General features: G+C 37.1%; 1 protein-coding gene across 5 annotated transcripts in view; it reads left to right on the top strand.

Moving 5' to 3' along the window:
- FRMD4A (FERM domain containing 4A) overlaps window positions 1-22083 on the top strand; it is an 818993-nt gene that overhangs the window by 488523 nt on the left and 308387 nt on the right. For all 5 annotated transcript variants that reach the window (XM_053716492.1, XM_053716495.1, XM_053716493.1 and 2 more), the window contains exon 3: window positions 2873-2967. In XM_053716492.1, the coding sequence (XP_053572467.1) occupies window positions 2873-2967 (95 nt within the window). The remainder of the gene's footprint in view (window positions 1-2872; window positions 2968-22083) is intronic.

The following is a 22083-nucleotide window of genomic DNA, read 5'->3' as shown; positions in this document are numbered from 1 at the left end:
TGTCAACAATATTTGCAGCCCATGGTCACGACCCTTGATAAACCTCTTGAGTATTTTTTATCTGACATCCTCTGATTAGCCCAGAGTCAGGGTGTTCAGTGCAGGGATAGGCAAGGTGTCCGTACACGGACACTGGTGTCCGTACTGGCCCTTGCAGTGTCCGCCGCCCATTTTGCTGTGGGGAGGGAGGAGTAAGACAGATGAATACTGGTCCTGACTCCTCCTTAACACACGCAGCGCCACGTTTTGCAGGGTTGTGGCCACTCCCACATGATACCGCTTAGTACCAGAAAATGACTCTGAGTGAGACAGAGAGAGAGGGAAGATTCAAGAAGCAAGCTGCCACTGTGTCCCTGGAGCTTTATATGCAAAGGTAAAGCACTTTAACCAGCACCTGAGGTTTATTACAAGTAGTATTTAAATAGAATGAAAAAGATACAGTAAGGTTGTGAATCATAACCTTAATATATATTTTCTTTCTGATTAAATAATAGGAAAGGGAAAATATTTAGTGAGAATAAAATTAGTGGCTTGCAAGAGACTGCTAGCAATACTGGGTGATAAGTTATGGAATAAATAAAGCCTGAGTGAAATACTGGATGTGTATCTTCTGCATCTGTATAATGACACCCAGCTCTATACAAAGACACAGAAGTGACACTGGCACATGTGTATAGCCAGACAAGGGCTGGTTATAGGATCAGTGGTATCTGCATCAGTATAATAAAATAATAGTTTTAATTTTAAATGTACCTTGGTGTCCTTCACTAAAGGTCTTTACTTTAGAAAATGTCCGCCACAGCCTTGGCTCGTGCCTATCCCTGGTTCAGTGTGTACAGCCAATGAATGTGACTGCAAGTTTTAGGCAGTGTCTAGTTTCACTATTTGCAACCACAGCATTTATATAACAGTCAAAATAAATAATACAAGTCCAAAGATAAATACAAAGGTAAAGTCCCCCACTGATGCTGCAAGTCACAGGACACATCCGGTGATTGCTGGGGTCGTGCGACTGTCAAATTGCTGACAGTCCATGTTCTGATCAGGAATTACAAGGCTTGCAGCTCCAAAATGGGACATAACCTATGTGTTTAGCACATTTGTGGTGGTTAAACACATTTTTATCTAGGTATACTAATGAAAAAAGTACATTCTCTAACGATTCAGACCATGTCATTTTTGTATTAAAATGTCCCTTTCAGTTTAAATTCAATATCCATTTAATGATAAAAGCAAAGGGGCAGTATAAGGCTCTACCCATATAGGGCTAAATTACGAGTGGAGCGCTATTTATTGCTCCAGCTCGCACGCTAACTGCGTTCGACTTTACTTTTTGCACACATCGCATACCGTGCGTATTGCAAGATGAAACTAAAACGTTTTTGCTCACACGCTATTCCGATGCGTACAAAAAGCTGTAGTTGCTAAATTGTTATCACGTTAACTTATTCTCCCACAGACTTCAATTGAGAGCGTAAACTAGGGAAAAAACACTCAACAGGTCGAGCAAATCCTATTGCTTTTACTCAAGTGTGCTAACTTGACATGAAATATTAATATTTCACATTCCAATGTTTTTCACAAAGAAGAAAATGTTCTATTTATTCATAAATACATATTTCTAATTATATCTGATGTGTTTTTTTAAATATATATTTATACCTATATATATATATATATATATATATTTATATGTAGGTATAGATATATACATATATATACAGGAATATCTATATAAAACTATAGTACTTAGAACATATTCCCTTTATTTACAGTACAAACACAGTTAAATACTTTATTAAAAATAAATATTGCATACATTTTTAATGTTTTTTTGTGTAACTTTTTATTCGAGGGTAACATTTAACCAGAGCTCTGAGGTCCGAGTTTCCAAACTGCTTGTTTTCTGTTTGTTTTTTTGAATAAGAGAAAAACATGACCCAAATAGTCACAAGGCACCACAAAATACCAGTGCATTCTTGCAGCAATGATTTTTTTAATCCAGACCTATGAGTGCTGATGGTGTAGTAATAGTATACAGCAAACATTGTACTTGATTACTGGGCAAATTCATCAGGTAGTGTCATTTTCAAGGGCCGTTAAAGTGAAAAATACATACTGCAATTCTTTAGATGAGTCATTTTATAGAAATGCTTATCTATCTATCTATCTATCTATCTATTGGGTTCTTGTAAAGCACGGCTATTCACCCGTGAGGGTCTCAAGGCGCTGAGGGTTGCAGTTCAGTCGAAGAGCCAGGTCTTGAGGTCCTTTCTGAACTTAGTTAGGGCGGTAGCTTGTCTGAGGTGCAGCGGGAGGGTGTTCCAAGTCTTGGCTGTCAGGTGAGAGAAGGATCTGCCTCCTGCTGTGGTTTTCCTGATGCGGGGGATGACTGCGAGGGCTTTGTCGGCCGATCGAAGTTGTCTGGCGAGGGTTTAGAAGATAACGCTGTGGTTCAAGTATTCGGGACCAATGTTGTAGAGGGCCTTGAATGCGTGGGTGAGAAGCTTGAAGGTTATTCTTTTGTTGATGGGGAGCCAGTGCAGGTTTTTGGTGATAGGGCATCCAGAGCAGAGCAGCTGGGTCATGTGACTAGAACTGCTGTTTGGGTCAGTGGCAGTTTTCACTTGGGACCAGCAGGTCTTTATGGCTCCTGAGTAATACTTTAACTATGTGTTTAAATGTTTTGTGGGGGTTAAACATATATTGTTGCAGAGTCAATAGTGATAAAATTACTTTCTCTAACAAATAAGATTGTGTATTTTTTTCCCCCATAATGGCCTTTTAATGATTCTGTAAGGGTTCTGTGTTGTATGAAAATCTTTAAAAAAATGACCTTTATTAACTGGTGTTATCTTTTTTTCTCTTCTAGCCTAAACTTTTGGCCAAGGAGTTGCTGGATCTCGTAGCATCGCATTTCAATCTAAAAGAAAAGGAATATTTTGGCATTGCCTTTACAGATGAAACGTAAGTGCAAGTGGGATTATTAAGGGGTGTGCACAGGCATTTGTTATGGAAGTGGCCATCTACAAAAATATAAATGTAAAGACTGAAAATAAATCGATATATTCAAAGTTTATATCAGGAATGAATAACATCAGACAAGTCTAAGAGTTGTTAGTCAACATATTGTTTTCTGCAATCGTTTTCAGTAGCTAAACTCTACTCAGCTCTTATTTGGAGGAGCCAATCTTTGCTTGCTTCTGGCAAGGCTGTCATAATCTTACTATAGGCACAGCCATTATGCTTCTATTAACTGAATTGTTTTGCAGTTGTAATCTGCTGAAGCCCCTATGTAACAGGCTTAAAGGGACAGTAAACACCAGAATTGTTGTTGTTTAAAAAGATAGATAATCCCTTTATTACCCATTCCCCAGTTTTGCATAACCAACATAGTTATAATTATATACTTTTTACCTCTTGTATCTATGCCTCTGCAAACTGCCCCCTTATTTCAGTTCTTTTGACAGACATGCATTTTTAGCCAATCAGTGCTGGCTCCTAGGAGCTTCACGTGCCTGAGCTCAATGTTATCTATATGAAACACATGAACTAATGCCCTCTAGTGGTGAAAAACTGTCAAAATGCTTTCAGATTAAAGGTGGCCTTCAAGGTCTAAGAAATTAGCTTATGAACCTCCTAGATTTAGCTTTCAACTAAGAATATCAAGAGAACAAAGCAAAATTGGTAATAAAAGTAAATTGGAAAGTTGTTTAAAATGACATGCCCTATTTAAATCATGAAAGTTTTTTTTTTTTTACTTGACTGTCCCTTTAAAGGGACACTAAACCCAATTTTTTCTTTAATGATTCAGGTAGAGCAGCAATTTTAAGCAACATTCTCATTTACTCCTATTGTCAATTTTTCTTGGTTCTCTTGCTATCTTTATTTAAAAAGCAGGAATGTACAGCTTAGGAGCCGGCCCATTTTTGGTTAAGAACCTGGGTTATGCTTGCTTATTGGTTTGCCAAATGTAGCCACCAATAAGCAAGCGCTCTCCAGGGTACTGAACCTAAAATGGGCTGGCTCCTAAGCTTCTAATTCCTGCTTCTTGAATAATAATAGCAAGAGAACAAAGTAAAATTTATAGTAGGGGTAAATTAGAAAGTTGCTTAAAATTGCTGGTCTACCTGAATAATGAAATAAAAAATGTGGGTTTAGTGTCCCTTTAACCTTGAGAAGTCAGCAGTGAACATTTCCCGTTATTGGAACTAAAAAAAAAAAAACATAATTCACAATTTCAGCACTAATGACATGAAAGGGGGCTAAATAAATTATTAAAGCATATTACAAAGTATTTGTATTATACATAACTATTATTAAATTATATTAAAATATGAAGGTGTTTGTGTATGTGTCTGAAAGCTTAAAACAGTTACAGTAACTATCCGAGACAGAGGCGTAACTTGAAACCACAGGGCCCAGGTGCAAGAATCTAAGAAGGGCCCCCACCCCCCCACCCCAAAAAAAAGTGAATTTGATGCATATCTTTTTTTTTTTTTACATTTAACACAGAAAAAAAATGTGAATCAGATTACATGTCTGCAAAAGGAGGTACCCTGTGCCCACAGTCTGTGAGATGGTCTGACCCCCTATTACTGTATATAGTGACACTGTTTAACCCACCAGTTCTGTATATAGTGAGTCAGTGACACAGACTGTAATCTGTTGGTGAGATGGCTGGCTGACCCTACCCGCCCCAGTACTTTATAAAGTGACCACAGTAGTCTGTGACATGGTCCAGCCCCCCCCCCCCCCGTACAGTATATAGTGGTACTGTATAGACTGACCCATGCAGTAGTAACAAGGTCTGTAATTTGCTGGTTACACAAACATACACACACACACATACATGCATAAATACACACACAGTCATATACATACATATACACACACACACATAAACACCAATGGGTAAAACAGAAAGACTAACCCCTGTAGTCAGAGACACTAGTGAAGCATCATGTCACACTCACATGATATCAGTGCAGGCAGTGGCAGGTCAACGTTTTTTATTGTAAAAAAATGTTGAAGCTGGGCAATTGCGACCTCTGCACTCCCTGTAGTTTCGACCCTGATGCGACAACAAATGAACAAACAAAAAAACAGTAATATCCAAAGTCAGACATGTTAGTGTTGGGGGCCAATTGAGCTAGGAGACAAAATTAACTTTAAATATTTCAGTGTCGGGTTAACGTCCCAAGTTGCCTCTAGTGCAGCCTAACTACATAGCGTACATCCAGTGGCAGTTCTATGGGGGTGCTGAGGGGTGTTAGCCCCCCAAATATGAAAGGGATATTAAGCACTAAAGAAATGCTAGATAGAATGATGTATTCAAAGAAAAGATTAGTCTGAGAATAACATGTAGATAAATTTTGTTGAATTAGTTGTTTAAAGTTTTAGTGTCTGTAAAACAATGGGAGCTGCCATGTTGTAACTTAGGTTACCTTTTCTGCTGTGACCAATTAGGGACAGTTATAAATAAGTCACTAGAGTGTGCAGCCAATGGCTGTGTGTAATATAACAGTGTTTTTCACTTTTACTTCTAAAAAAGAACATAATTGTCAGAATGAAATGACAGAAAAAGGGATATATATATATATGTATATATGTATATATATAGATAGATATAGATATCAAAATAACAAGAGTATTTCATTGAGCAATGATACTTTTTTATTGGACTAACTATACATTTATAAGTTGACAAGCTTTCGGAAGAGTTCCTTCCTTTATCAAGTCTAAAACAATAGACTTGATAAAGGAAGGAACTCTTCCGAAAGCTTGTCAACTTATAAATGTATAGTTAGTCCAATAAAAAAGTTATTTTGATATCTAAATCTCTGGACTAACACAGCTACTCCAATCAACGTGTATATATATATATATATATATATATATATATACACACACACACATACACACACATACACACACACATTTTATCAATTTATATTACATCTCAAGGTGTTTAATGTCTCTTTAAAACTAGGTAGGCTCATAGAAGCCAAGAAGTGTGCATGTGTACTACTCTATGGGAGCAGTGTTTTGCAACATTATTTGTAACTTTGTTATACAGTTTTGCAAACCACTGCTGCCATTGTGTACTAAAGACACGTGCACACTCCTGAGCACTTATGAGCATACCGAGTTTTACTCTTTAATAAAAGATACCAACAGAACAAAGCCAATTTGAAAACAGAAGTAAATTGGAAATTTGTTTAAAATTGCATGCTCTATCTGTATCATGAAAGTTTAATCTTCACTTTACTGTCCCTTTAAGTTCTAGAACCGCCACTGCCTACATCTTATAGAATGTATAATGTGGTAATATTGCATGATTAGTATATTTAACCCCTTAATGATCACAGAACTTTTCATTTTTTAATTTTATGTCCGTTTGGGACCAAGGCTATTTTTACATTTTTGCGGTGTTTGTGTTTAGCTGTAATTTTTCTCTTACTCATTTACTGTACCCACACATATTATATACCGTTTTTCTCGCCATTAAATGGACTTTCTAAAGTTACCATTATTTTCATCATATCTTATAATTTACTATAAAAAAAATTATAAAATATGAGGAAAAAATGAAAAAAACACACACACACTTTTTCTAACTTTGACCCCCAAAATCTGTTACACATCTACAACCACCAAAAAACACCCATGCTAAATAGTTTCTAAATGTTGTCATGAGTTTAGAAATACCGAATGTTTACATGTTCTTTGCTTTTTTTTCCAAGTTATAGGGCAATAAATACAAGTAGCACTTTGCTATTTCCAAACCATTTTTTTCAAAATTAGTGCTAGCTACATTGGGACACTGATATCTTTCAGGAATCCCTAAATATCCCTTGACATGTATATATATATTTTTTTTTAGAAGACATCCCAAAGTATTGATCTAGGCCAATTTTGGTATATTTCATGCCACCATTTTTGGTAATTAGAAGGCCGCTAAATGCCAATGCGCACCACACGTGTATTATGCCCAGCAGTGAAGGAGTTAATTAGGGAGCATGTAGGGAGCTTGTAGAGTTAATTTTAGCTTTAGTGTAGTGTAGTAGACAACCCAAAGTATTGATCTAGGCCCATTTTGGTATATTTCATGCCACCATTTCACCGCCAAATGCGATCAAATAAAAAATTATAAAAAAATTGCTTGCTTTTTCACAAACTTTAGGTTTCTCACTGAAATTATTTACAAACAGCTTGTGAAACTATGGCACAAATGGTTGTAAATGCTTCTCTGGGATCCCCTTTGTTGAGAAATAGCAGACATATATGGCTTTGGCGTTGCTTTATGGTAATTAGAAGGTCGCTAAATGCCGCTGCGCATCACACGTGTATTATGGATAGCAGTGAAGGGGTTAATTAGGTAGCTTGTAGAGTTAATTATAGCTTTAGTGTAGAGATCAGCCTCCCACCTGACACATTACACCCCGTGATCCCTCCCAAACAGCTCTCTTCCCTCCCCCACCCCACAATTGTCCTGCCATGTTAAGTACTGGCAGAAAGTCTGCCAGTATTAAAATAAAAGCTATCTTTGATTTTTTTTTTAATTAAGCATATTTACATATGCTGCTCTGTAGGATCCCCCCTTAGCCCCCAACCTCCCTGATCCCCACCCCCCAAACAGCTCTCTAACCTTCCCCCTCTAACTTATTGGTAGCAATCTTGGGTACTGGCAGCTGTCTGCCAGTACCCAGTTTACAATAAAATATTTTTTTTTAAATATTTTTTCTGTAGTGTAGCTTGCCCCCCCAAGACCAACCCCACCCCCTCCCAGATCCCTTAGATCATTTTTATTTTATTTTTATATCCCCCTCTGCCACTTTTTGTTCAATATTTTTCTGCAGTGTAGCGGTTCCCACCAGCTCCCTACCCGTGCACGCCCCCAGTGATCCCGCCCCCCTCCACATCGCCCACCCGCCTCCCAGACTGGCTCCCACCCACCAACGATACCGGCCATCGATGTCCGGTGCAGAGAGGGCCACAGAGTGGCTCTCTCTGCATCGGATGGCCAAGGAGGGTTATTGCAGGATGCCTCGATATCAAGGCATCACTGCAATAACCGGAAAGCGGCTGTAAGCGATCAGGATCGCTTCCACCGTTTTCCAAGACCAAGGACGTACGCCATACGTCCTTGGTCGTTAAGAGTCTTTTTTTTTAGGACGTACAGCATACGTCCTTGGTCCTTAAGGGGTTAAAGGAATATTCTAGTCAAAATTAAACTTTTATGGTTCAGCTAGAGCATGCAATTTTAAGCAACTTTGTAATTTACTTCTATTATCAATTTTTCTTTGTTCTCTTGGTATTTTTATTTGAAAAAGTAGGAATGTAAGCATAGGAGCCGGCCCATTTTTTGGTTCAGCACTTGGGTAGCGCTCTTTGATTGGTGTCTAAATGTAGCCACCAATCAGCAAGTGCTTCCCAGGTGCTGAATCAAAAATGGGCGGGCTCCTAATCTTATATTCAAATAAAAATATAACGAGAACGAAGAAAAATTGATAATAGGAGCAAATTAGAAAGTTATTTAAAATTACATGCTGTATCTGAATCACAAAAGTTTAATTTTGACTAGACTATCCCTTTAAGTTCATGAAATGCATTGAATCAATTACCAGCTCTCTTCTTCAGAATTCACCTTATAAATGTTAGTATTGCAGAATCCATAAGTCCGTAGACATCAAGGAGTTCCCAGTGTGCAACGTATTAAAAAGTACAGGAACCTGTCAGAGAAGGCAGTTTGATGTGTATAACAGCCATTGACCTTTAACCATGAAAGGTTTCTGTGGTCTTAAAACTTTCCTACATGGCTTGTAACCACCACCTGTGTTAAATTTGCTTCCTTTGTGAGTAATGGTTCTAGGCCTGGGGCGTTGTTTAATTGAGAACGGTTATGTTTCATGTTTTGAAGCTTTGGGAGCTTTTAAACAGGACACAGTGTATGAAAAACTGTAGCTAACATGAATAAGTCTTCATAAATCTAGAATCTCCCTTAGCAACCGTCGCTGGGTGATGACAAAATAAAGTCACTTAGGTTGGTGTGGATGTGTGTCACCCTCCTAGGATTTGTTTCCTGATCACCATCACCTGAACAGGCTTAGTGTGATCAGCATGTGCTCGTTATCAATCGTCATGTTTCTACAGCGGATCAGCGGAAAAACGACCCTGCAACAATGGTGTTATGTGTGAAAAAATAAACAATTTCATTTCTCTGCTAACTTGAGCATTTCTAAATCTCCCCCAAAACTGGTGTTTTTTTAATTGGTCCAGAAGAAGGAAAAATAAATTATTTTATAATATCTGGTATTCAAGTCATATTGAGCAATGATTTAAAGGGAAATCATCAGTCATTTTTTTTATACATGCAGTCAAATCATACAATTTGGTATGACATTGTTACTAAAATTGCACTATTTGCTATATAGTTCACACGTGGACACTCCTGAGGTTAAGTTGATATTGATACCAATTAGAGCATAGAAATTGGGAGCACCAGTCGGGTTATAGGATAAAACCAATCTTTATTAGTACAAAGTTAAAAATAGAATACTCAGTCCATGAAAGAGCAAGGAGGTCAGCAAAATAGACAGCTGACGCGTTTCGGCATTGTGCCTGAGGTTAAGTTGATATTGATACCAAGCAAACAAAGTTAGTTTGATAATATACGTTTTTTTTATTTTTTTATTGCATTCTCTGTTTGAATTATGAAAGTTTAATATTGACTTTAATATCTCTTTAGCAAGGGGATTTGTGTGATTTTAAAGTTTTTTAATGATTGCTTATAGACTTCAGCATATTAACCTTTAGAATTTAAAAATAAAAAAAAAATGTCAAGAACACACACTTCAAGCCTGCTAAAAAAAACTAATGCAATTTAGTGTGGTCTTATAAATTATTTTGTCATTGATAGAAAAACTACAATTTAAAGGGACAGAAAAGCCAGAACTTTTTTTCATGATTCAGATAGAGTATGTCGCTTAAAAAAACTTTCCCATTTACTTCAATTATCTCATTTGCTTTATTCTTTTGGTATCATTTATTAAAGGTAGGCTCGGGAGCATCAATGCACTTCTTTCAGCTAGCTGCTGATTGGTAGCTGCACATATATGCCTCGCCTCATTGGCTCAATCGATGCGTTCAGCTAGTTCCCAGTAAAGCATTGCTGCTCCTTTAACAAAGAGGATGAAGCAAGTTTGATAATAGAGGTAAACGGGAACGTTGTTTTAAATTACATGCTCTATCTGAAACATGAAGAACAGATTTTGGGTTTCATATCCTTTACAATAATGAATATTTTCTCAAGCACAATTCAATTGTGTAGCCTTAACCATAGCCAGTGTTCCCTCTAAGGCCAGTATTGTAAGCGGCCCAGCAGTGAAACAGTTAATTATAGCAATTAGCAAACACTACACAATGCAGACTGCAAGGTATGGATCCTTTATTAACTGTTTCACTGCTGAGCCATTTACAGAACTGTACAAAGAGGGAACACTGACCATAGGCAATAATACAAACAGGTAGTTTTGAATTGGTTTCCAGCATTTAAATGGAGTTATTTCTGTTTAGCTAAGATTGTAGGAACTATAAGGTTGTATTTCTATGTATTGTTTAAAGATTATATGATCCTTTAAAGGGATATACAAGCTTTATGTGAATGTATATGAAAAGAGCAACAATATAACGTTACAATATTAAACAATTCTTAAAGGAAGAGTGTATTGTAAAAATGTATTTCCTTTAATGTGTTCCCAGTGATCTATTTTATCTGCTAGAATGTTACATTGATTAAATAACTGATCCTTTACATTTATGTTGCCATTTGAAATAGCTCATTTTGCCTGTTGTATTCCCACCTATACTAAAAAATTCAATAACTGTAAGTACTGCTTATAGAAAGAGTAGATAATTTAGATAAAATAATGCTCCCAGTGTTAAATAAGTGAGAAATAAGATAATGAACACTTTGTGTAAATAAGTATACAGATAAGTTAATAAGGTCTGCTCTTAATACAGGCTTAGACCATTTCATTGAGTTCTGGTTTAATTTGCTATTTAATATACAAAAATACACCCAAAGGAGACATTTCCCCAAAAATTGTAAACATTTCAGCTGGTATGAGTCATTAGAAACACATTAAGGAGACTTCCGGTTTGGAGGCGGAGCGAGGTGGTTGGTTGCTGCTTCGCGCGCCGAAAACACAGGGCCTGCTACATCGCCCCAACGCTACTCCTCCTTGCGCTGCAATTTTACCCTGCAGACCGGAGACTTGGCCTAAGGCTATTAGCGTGACCGAAGTCACAAGACAGAAGCGGCTTCGTTGTGGAAGCACCGCCGCCCTGGCGCGGCGTCTACCTTCTTTTTCACATAGCCCAACTTGTGAGGGGAACGCAGTGAGTGGAACTGTGTGAGAAAGCTACCGGGACGTGCAGCAGAGTTCGGTATACATCCCTCTCAGGGCTATCCTTCAAGAAAAGGCATCCAGCGAGAGAATTTAAGAATCGCTACACTGGGAACCCGGTTGGAAGACTGGTCGTGAGTACTATAAGACTTATATTGTCTGGGCCCCCCTGTCTATTCATGCTCATTATTTGGGTTATATCTCGCTTGGCTATATCCTACTAAGTCCGTTACTTAAGACCAAAAAAGAACAGCGGTATGTGCGATACATAAAGTTCTAACAGAGCAGTGTGAATAGTGGCCTGCTTCAGAGAGATTCAAAGCTGGGAAAAGTGCTCTTAAGATCTGCTACCAGATTGCCACCATTACCCACATCGCACAATAAGTCACTCATGGGGTGACAGTGGTGCCGCTTTTTTGGGACTCTCAGAATACATTTAAAGGCTGTAAAAGAAATTTGGCATTAGAAAGTGAACAGCAGTTCCCAGGACCCTGACACAGGGTAGGAACACTGGCCCTGATACCCCCACTATTAAAGGGACCGGCTTTCATTCTGGGCTACGAAGTTTTGCAATAAGCCCGGCCGCTGATGATAATGAACACAGGGCCCCTACTGATATTTCTCCATGGGAAAAGGATTTAATAATCTGATAGCCTAGTAACAGCTCCCAGGACCCTGACTCAGGGTAGGAACATAACCCTGGTATCAACCTCTATCTAAGGGCTATTACCATACATTTTGACTGAAGTTCCTCACCAATCTTTAATGGTACCCTTCAGGCTATCCTTCTTCCTAAATAGAAGCCCAAGAAGAAAACTCAGCACAAGTGCCCCACAACACTGTTACAGAGCAGGACTATAACATTGACACTAGTATTGTTCCCTACTGCGGATACACATTCTGATATTAAGCCTTGTATTCGTCCTAATAGGGCTAAAGTGAAGGAAGTTTAACACAGGAAGGTTGGATGTCCACAGAAGTATTTATTCCTGTATGATTTTGTGTCTGGTCATTAAGTGGACTACACCTAAGACTGTTTTTTTTTCTTTTTTCCTTTTTTCCTATCTACATGAACATTGAACAGTGTGCCTGGCAGTCTGCAAAAGTTATACTATCCTGTTTTTTGGGATGAAATGGTCTATTGTTAATGGACTATAAGAGTGCCCTGGAGACAGGTCAAGCAAGACCACCTGATATTTAAGAGAGTCCTCAGATCTATTTTCAATAGTTTTCCTATGCTGATGGTATTCTGCGTTAAGTTAGATAATGTTGTGATAAACGGAAGTTAGGTAAGCTGGTTAGTGGTAGTAAGCACTGATAATATTGCCACATGAGCCATAAATATAAGAATATTTAAGCAGTTCAATTTTGGGTTAGAGAACTTGGACACGACTCTTTAAAGGAAGTTCTCCCTCTTTTTTTTTTTTTTTTTTCTTTCTTTTTTTTTTTTTTTTTTTTTCTCACGTTTCACATCTTCATTTAACTATTACACTCTAACACAAGCCCTCATCCACGACAATATCCTCTGCCACGCTTAGGGGATACAAGTGACAGCTGGAATCACACTTTCACCTTTTCATCACAGAGTACATTTTCCCCTTCTTTTTTTTCCTATTACCTACTTAGTCACTGAATTATTTACCTATTTTTGCACACATCACACTTTCACCTTTAGTGTTGCACACTAACAAGTCCTCACTCACTGTATTGCATTCTGTCACATTGAGGGATAGTAAGTGACAGTCGGAGTCTCCCCACATTCTCAAATCCCCCCCCCCCTTTTTTTTTTTTTTTTTTTTTCTCTTTTCCTTTTTTCCTCCTTTTATTTTTATATCGTTCCTTCTCTTAACTTGAGCAATAAGCACACCATACATGGATAGATTTGTCACACAACATAAACAAACATCTCCGGCTATGCCTCCCAAACATAAAGACAAGAAATCTACTAAGTTATCTGAGAGCTCTTTAATAGTTCCACAAGAACAATATAATGGTATAGGCCCAAATTCTGACTTTTCTGAATTAGTTGAGCAGATTTCAAGGATGATCTCCCCGCAATTAGATGTTGTTAAACAAGAAATTAAACAAGATATAAATAATATTGTCCTGGAAGTGAGGCAGTTTACAGCTCGATTGGAGGAAATTGAGACTCGAATCTCAGACTCTGAAGATAGATTATATAAATGTGAGCAGTCCAATAAAGAATCTGGGTCTCAAATAGCTGTATTACAAGCCAAATTAGAGGACCTAGAGGACCGCTCGCGGCGAAACAATTTAAGAATTATTGGTCTTCCCAAATCCACAGAATACTCAGATCTAGTTGCTTTCGTCTCAATTAAACTCCCCCAATTATTAAAAATGCCAGCCCCCCCGATGCCTATGATTATCGAAAGAGCTCACAGAGTGGGTCCAGTACGGCAAAATTCTGAAGGTATTACTAGACCCAGACCCATATTGGTTAAAATGCTAAACTTCCAGGACAAGATTAATATTCTTAGATACTACAGAAAAGCTAATCCATTAATATTAGAGCAACAAAAAGTATTAATCTTTCAAGATTTTTCCTCCGAAACTACGAATAAGAGGAAAGAAATGTCTCCCTTTTGTTCTCGACTTATGAAAGCAAACTATAATGTTAGGCTTGTCTATCCGGCAAGATTAATCATTATTGAGGGTCAAACAAGTATATTAAATAATACTGTAGAAGCGCAAAAGTTTTGTTTAGATAATGGCATCCCTTGAATGTTAAGGATTGGTTTGACTGATTGAAGTCATTTTTATGTTGGACTATGAGCAATTTTTTTAATGTAAAATTATTGATGAAAAGAAGGTCTTTTCAAGAGTATGTATGTAAAGATGTATTTTTATTTTTTAAATGTAAACGGGGGGGGGCCTCCTTTCTTCCATCCCCTTTGTTTTTTTTTTTTTTTTTTTTTCTTTCTCTCTCTTTTCCCCTGCATCCTTCCCACCCCTCTGCTCTTTTGTCCTATTATATTTTACGGCTTGTAATTACTTGTTATATTATAAATTGATGGCTTGTTTTAAAATGTCTTGCAGTATCTTAGTAAAATTGGATCGGGCATAGGGTCGATTAAAATTCTTTCCTGGAACGTGGGTGGGATTACTTCCCCTATCAAACGGAAAGCCGTAATAAAACTATTGGGATCACATAAGCCTGGTATTGCTATGCTTCAAGAGATTCATCTAAAAAGGCATGAAATTGATAAACTCAAATATAGATGGGTGGGGGAGGTGGTCGCTGCCCCGTCACAGGTTAGGAAGAAAGGAGTGGCAATATTGATTAACAAAAATTTAAAATATAAAATAAATAAGAGCCAAATTGATCCAGAGGCCCGTTATCAAATTCTTGACATTGAAATAGAGAAGAGCTCTTTTATTCTTTGTAACATTTACGGCCCCAATCAACCTGATGTCAGGTTTTGGGAGGATTTAGCATTAGAATTAGTAGTATACAGAGGACGTAATGTCGTGATTGGAGGGGATTTCAATTTAACAGCGTATCCCAATTTAGACAGACTAAGTAGATCTAAAAGTACTAAGCGAGTTAAGAAAACACGAACACTACAAAAATGCTGTCATAAAGTAGGTGTATATGACATCTGGAGAAGTTTGAACCCAGATGTTAAAGCTTTTACATGTCTATCAAAAGGCCATCAAGCGTTGTCGCGCATAGACATGTTTTTAATCTCTGAAAACTTAAGTGGTAAGGAGGTAAAGGCCGATATTAAAGATATAGTTCTTTCTGACCACGCGGTGATAGCTTTAGAACTCAACTCTAAATCTCTTACACCTAGACCGAATAATAATTTCTTTTTTCCCAACCATTTACATAGTAACTTACATTTTCAAAACTGGTTAGCTAACAAATGGAGGGAATTTGAGAGTTATAACCATGACTATAAGGACAAGCCAGAAATACTCTGGGAGACTGGAAAGGCTGTGTTACGTGGAGATATTAAGGCTCACATGTGTGCTCTTAAAAAAAAAATTCTACAGAAAGAAATCCAACTTTCTAATAGTGTGAGGAACGCATACAATGCGTTCATAGCTGTTCCCTCCAAAAAGCTTGGAGAAAAATATACAAATTTAAAAACACAAAGGGATATCTTTCTTAAACAACAAATGATATCTGAAGACATAAGAAAGAAATCACTTTATGGTGGCTACTCAGGGAAAGCAGCAAAATATCTTGTTAAAATCACCAAAAAGAGATCTTCTAATTATATCACGGCAATTAGATCTGGGAAAAACAGATTTACCTCCAATCACGACATTCAACATACGTTTACAGACTTCTTTAAAAATCTTTATAAAGCTGAACCTCCCAATATAGAATCAAAAGAGAGGTTCTGGGATAATGTTAAGATCCCTAAATTGCCACACAAGATAATTAATCAACTCAATGCCCCGATCTCTACACAAGAAATTCTTACTGGTATTACAACTGCCAAACTTAATAAAGCCCCCGGCCCCGACTCGCTCCCTGCCGAATTCTATAAGATCCTTGCAGATCAAATAGCCCCTACCTTATATAAGTTATTTAATTCTTATTATTCCGCAGATATCCCATGTTCCCAGTATTTTGCGGCATCTAATATAGCTTTAGTTCTCAAAAAAGAAAAAGATCCTGAAATTCCTTCTTCATATCGCCCTATTTCCCTATTAAATTTTGATTATAAACTTCTTACGTCCATAATTGCAAAAAGATTGGCCCCCCACTTAAATAATATTATACATGATAATCAGGCTGGTTTCATGATGGGGAGAAGCCTGACAAAAAATATCCATAAGGTTATGCTGGTACTGGACTATCTGCGGAATAACAAGAAAGTATTAAAAAAAGAAGATGCTGCCATCCTAACAGTCGACGCCGAAAAGGCTTTCGACTATATCTGCTGGGACCATCTCTTTTCGGCCTTGGAAAAGTTTGGCTTTTCCGGAAATTTCATAAATTTGATTAAGGCTATCTATAATAATCCATCCTCAGCAATCTTTATCAATGGTACTATTACGGATCGTTTTATTCTACAGAGAGGCACTAGGCAGGGATGTCCCCTTTCGCCTATCCTCTTCAACATATCATTAGAACCATTGGCGATCCTTCTTAGGCAACAGCTAGAAGGTATCCAGATTGGCAAACAAAAATATGTTCTTGCCCTGTATGCTGACGATTTACTCCTTTTCTTAGCCGACCTAAAAGAGAGCCTTCCTAAGCTATTAGAATCAGTGCAAATATTTGCTTCATTTTCTGGTTACAAAATTAATCTTCAAAAATCCGAACTACTATGGATACACAGAACTGCCTGCCATGTACTAGATCACCCATTTAGAGAAGTTACTCAAATAAAATATTTAGGAATAATAATGTCAAAAGCTCCACACGAATGGTATGAGTTGAACTATGTTAAATTGTTCAATTATTGTAAGCAGAAATTGAATGACTGGGCCTCTCTTCCTATTTCTCTCTCTGCACGGATTATGCTTATTAAAATTATACTTTTACCTAAGTTAATATATCTTCTCCAAAATATACCTTTTCTTTTACATAAGGCAGACATAAAATTATTTAACCGAATATCTAATGAATTCCTCTGGAAAGGAAAAAGACCCCGAATTGCATTAAGTGCATTATCACTCTCTAAAGAGTCGGCGGGCCTCGCTTTCCCGAATATTACCCACTACAACATTGCTTCAATCGCAAAACTGGCGGCCGATTGGATTTCAGAGAAAGAATTTTTCACTGTTTTTGCTGGGGAGGCAAACCTTGTCCACCCATTCAACTTAAAAGCTCTTCTACATTGCCCAATTCCACAACTCCCTCCGCTAATTGCTAAAATGCCGACGTTTAAAAACGTGATCCTGGCATGGCAGAAGTTCTGTGTAGAAATTGGCACAACCCCATTTGTTTCGGAATATCTCCCAATTCAGGGATGCCCAGGATTTGCTCCAGGTTTCACATATAAGGTTTTTGAGAGGTGGAAATTGAAAGGGCTGACCTCCTTAAAACAACTAGTTACTCCCAGTACAATAATTAGATCATTCCTCGACATCAGAGCAGAGTACGAGCTTCCTCAAACTGATCATTTTGCGTACTTACAAATAAAGCATTACATTACAGATCTTAAACTTAAATTCGGCTCTAATTGGACATATGCCCCGTTAAGGAGCTTAATGAATCAATATACCAGCGGGGCTTCGTCAATCTCTTCATTTTACCGGTTGATGTCGTTTTCCAAACACGAGGCCCAACTGGAGAAAATAGTATCTATTTGGAATAATACTTTTCCAGAGCTTAGGCCTCAACAAATCCAAGTAAGCCTGAACTTGTTGAATAAAACAGGAAATGCCTTAGCATGGCGCGAAAGGCATTTAAAAATGATTTATGCGACATATATCACCCCTGACAAATTGTCTAAATGGTATAGAAAAACTATCGGATGTTGGAAATGCCAGGCTCAACAAGCAAATCTTTTACATTGTATCTGGTTATGCCCTAAAGTCCACCAGTTCTGGCTGAAAATAAAGTTCTGGTTGAATAAAATCTTAGATACAGAAATCAGGTTAGAGGCCCAAATGGTCATTTTCTTAGTTAAATTTTCACAACAGCAAAAGAATTATAAGCTAATTAATACCGTAATTTTATTAGCTAGGAATGCGATTCTGACATCGTGGAAGCTCTCCCACCTTCCTTCTTTCATAAAATTCAAAAAAGAAGTATTGAAACAATGTATGGTGGAACAATATGCAATATCTAAGTATAATGAGGTCCACATAAAGAGATTCCTAGAAAAATGGGGCCTAGTAATACTGTCACTTCCCTTTCAGGCTCAGCAGCAATTAATTAAGCCACTTAGCCAATCGGCCTACATTCTTGAATTGATTAATGCGGGCAGATACCCAGCATGCTGGGCCGAATAGTGAGAGAGCAGAGAGGGTTGGGGGGCATTGCAGGTTTTTTTTTTTTTTTTTCTTCTTTTCTTTCCTTTTCTCTTTCTTTCTTCCTTTTTCTGTGTCCTCCTTCCCCACCCCTTTCCACTTCCCTCCCCCCCCCCCGTATTGACATCACTTAAAAGTATGTTTAACCCACCCTAGGACAGATATCTATGTATTTACGTCCTTACAGAGATTAGCTTTATATATTCTCCAGGATAAATTCAAATTACGTGATACACAGGCTATAACTTTCTTTGGCCATATCCCTTCTAATACAGAGTTCTTGGGTCATCATTGTATCTCCTACTGTTAAGCTGTGCTTTTTTTCTTTTTGTTTCTTATTTAAAAATCATTGTTATTGGCTTAAATGCTCTATAATTTGTTAAGACTTGTCTCTCCTCTGTAAAGAATATTGTTTGTAATCTTGTTTCAAGGCCTGTTACAAGACGACTGTGTGTACGCTAACAATAAATAAATATTTAAAAAAAAAAAAAAAAAAAAAAAAAAAAAGAAACACATTAAGGAGAAACTCATTTTACTGTACACTGTCCCTTTAAGTAAAATCTGCATACATTTAAAGGGACAGTCTAGTCAAAATTAAAGGGATAGTCTAATCAAAATTAAACTTTAGTGATTCAGATATGGCATGCAATTTTAGACAACTCCAATTTAGTTTTACCACCATAGGTAGGCTCATATGCTAATTTCTATCCCTTGAAAGCCAACTCTTGTGCATTTTTACAATTTTTCACAGCTAGACAGATCTAGTTCATGTGTGCCATATAGATACCATTGTGCTCACTCCTTTGGAGTTATTTATGAATCAGTACTGATTGGCTAAAATGCAAGTCTGTAAAAAGAACTGAGATAAGGGGCCGTCTGCAGAGGCGTAGATACAAGGTAATCACAGAGGTAAAAAGTATATTAATATAACAGTGTTGGTTGTGCAAAACTGGGGAATGGGTAATAAAGGGATTATCTATCTTTTTAAACAATAAAAATTATATTTTGACCCGGAAGCAGGAAGTGTTGTTGGCAGTTAAGTTTTCATTTATAAAGCTGATGCTCAACTGCAACCACAAGTTTAGAAGCATAAGTATGTAGACTTCATTTTGAGAGAGTGAGAACAGGGGGCGGGGCATATTAAGCGATTGTTTATGCAGTCTTAAATTACAGCAGCTTATTCCCACCCGCAAACACAGGCAGGCAGACAGGTTCCCTGCCTGGTAACCTTGTCCCCTAGCAGTATAATAAATGTGGGTCTTTGTATGGATGCTACAGGCAAAAATTTAAGCTGACAATACAATGGTAGCCAAATACATACTGAGATACCATGCTGCAGTGTTGTGGAGCACTCAGACAAAGTAACAGTTTAAGGGAGTCAGTTCAAGCCACAAAGCCTCTCAAAAGAATATAATGTAGTGTAAAATGAATTGACTCACATTATGTGCTGGTTTCTGCTCAGGCTTTTTCATTAAGAGAGAAGAAATATTCAAAATCAATAAACCCATTTCTTTCTCTGGGTGCTCCGGGAAAATGTTATTAAATGCAACTTGACAAACCCACAAACTGTTCAGTTATGAGATAACACTGAAGCGTTGGTTGCTTTGTATAAAAGGACATTCTGAAAGGTTTACTAATATTGGGCTAGATGTCGAGTAGCGCACTAACTGTAGCGTGCTAGCGATATGGGGTGTTTTGTGGCTCTTTGCGTGAGACGGCAATAATGTGTGCATTATGAGTTGAAAGTAAGCGTGTGCGCATGAGCACAAACTTATTTAACTCACATCCGGCTAGTGTGACTTCAGAGCTCTGGATAGCTGTTACGCAAGACAAAAAAGTTGTGAAAAACACATCAAAAATACATTGTACAGTAAAGTTACACTCAAATTATTACTAATAAAAAATATCTTTAAAAAAATTGGGTCCAAAAGTTATAATGGCTTAAAGATATGAGGTCTCAGGGGAAACGAAATACTTAGAGATACATGTACAGGTCTAAATATGTATGCAAATTAACAGAAATGATTGCATAGGCAATTAGCACATCTAAGAAAGTATACACTGTTACCAATGCACCAGAGGATTCTGGGTAAGATATGCAAATTAGATATGCAACATCTCAGGATTTTTGCTTCTGATACTGTGTTAAAACACAGCAGTCCCTTAATTTGCTGCACTTTCCCCATTAGGGGACTGCTGTGTTTCAACACAGTATCAGGGATACTTGCTTAGATGTGCTAATTGCTTAGATGTGCTAATTACCTATGCAATAATTTCTGTTAATTTACTTTTAGGAAATGGAGGATTTTTAGTCTCATGCTTTTATCTCCACTATATTTTAAATACATATGTATAAATATATATATATATATATATATATATATATATATATAATATCCCAAGAGGTAGCAGCACTCACGGTAACACAGTCCTTTATTTAGCCTGCCCGGGGTGCTTTAAAGTAACAATATAGGCATCCAACAAGAAAAGCACTCACCGGGTCTTATCCAGCAAAAATCTTTTTTTTTTAATATTAAAAAAATATATTAAAAAGATTTTTGCTGGATAAGACCCGGTGAGTGCTTTTCTTGTTGGATGCCTATATATATATATATATATATATATATATATATATATATATATATATGTGTGTGTGTGTGTGTGTGTGTCTTTTTGTGTGTACATATGTATTTATGTGTTATATGTGTCTATATGTATTGACTGACATATATACACATATAAACACTTAAATACATATGTATAAATATATAGACATATATAAGTGCATTGGAGCCCATTGCAGTCAAGTAGCTGAAAAACATTAAAAATCATATTTATGCAATATTCATATTTTAAAAATTGTTTAACTATGTATTTACTGTAAACATTTCACATTATACGGTTCTTCACATATGGGAATATGTTCTAATTATTTTTAAATAGATATTTAACTGGTACAACAGTTGCAGCCGCAGAACATACAGTGTACATGTATTCAACTCTCTCGAGACATAATCAAAAAGGGACTTCAAGAGCTGAGTAAAGAAAAACCTACAGGGGACACGTACATGCATGAAGGCTTCAAACTAGCAAATGAACAAATTGAGAAGGCAGGAGGAAAAAGTACTGCCAGTATTGTTATTACGCTGACAGACGGCAAGTTGGAGGGTCAGATACCTGTGTTGACAGTAAAAGAGGCTGATAAAGCACGGCTTTTGGGCGCAAGAGTCTACTGTGTCGGAGTTTTCAATTTTGTTTATGATCAGTCAATACCAGAACAGAAAGAGCACTCCAAGAGGCCAACCACTAACCCATAGGAAGTGCAAGGGATCAACTCACCTTCAGAAACATATCCCTGCATACTCCAAGAGGTTAACGAACATCATAAGAGGCACCACAGCAGGATACAAGGAGGAAATCCAAGCATCTATATATACCCCCAGTGCGGCATACTTACCTCATTTCAATTGAGGTAATATCTGGTAAGGGTACTATATACCAACTATAAACTATACAACTACTACATCTGGAGACTTATTACGAATTATATCATCTCCAGGACTTTTATGAACACTATTTCTAAGTTCATATATTTTATATGCTATTTTTAGCTGGACTTTCATTCATTATTTATTATTTTTTATCAATATATTTTTTATTATAATATTTTTTTATATTTTTTTATTTTTATATTTACTTTCTTTTATTATTGTAC

Source organism: Bombina bombina, chromosome 6 (assembly GCF_027579735.1).
Source record: "Bombina bombina isolate aBomBom1 chromosome 6, aBomBom1.pri, whole genome shotgun sequence".
Classification (NCBI taxonomy): Eukaryota; Metazoa; Chordata; class Amphibia; order Anura; family Bombinatoridae; genus Bombina; species Bombina bombina.
The sequence above is the reverse complement of the archived record's forward strand: the minus strand, read 5'-3'. Positions and strand labels throughout refer to the sequence as shown.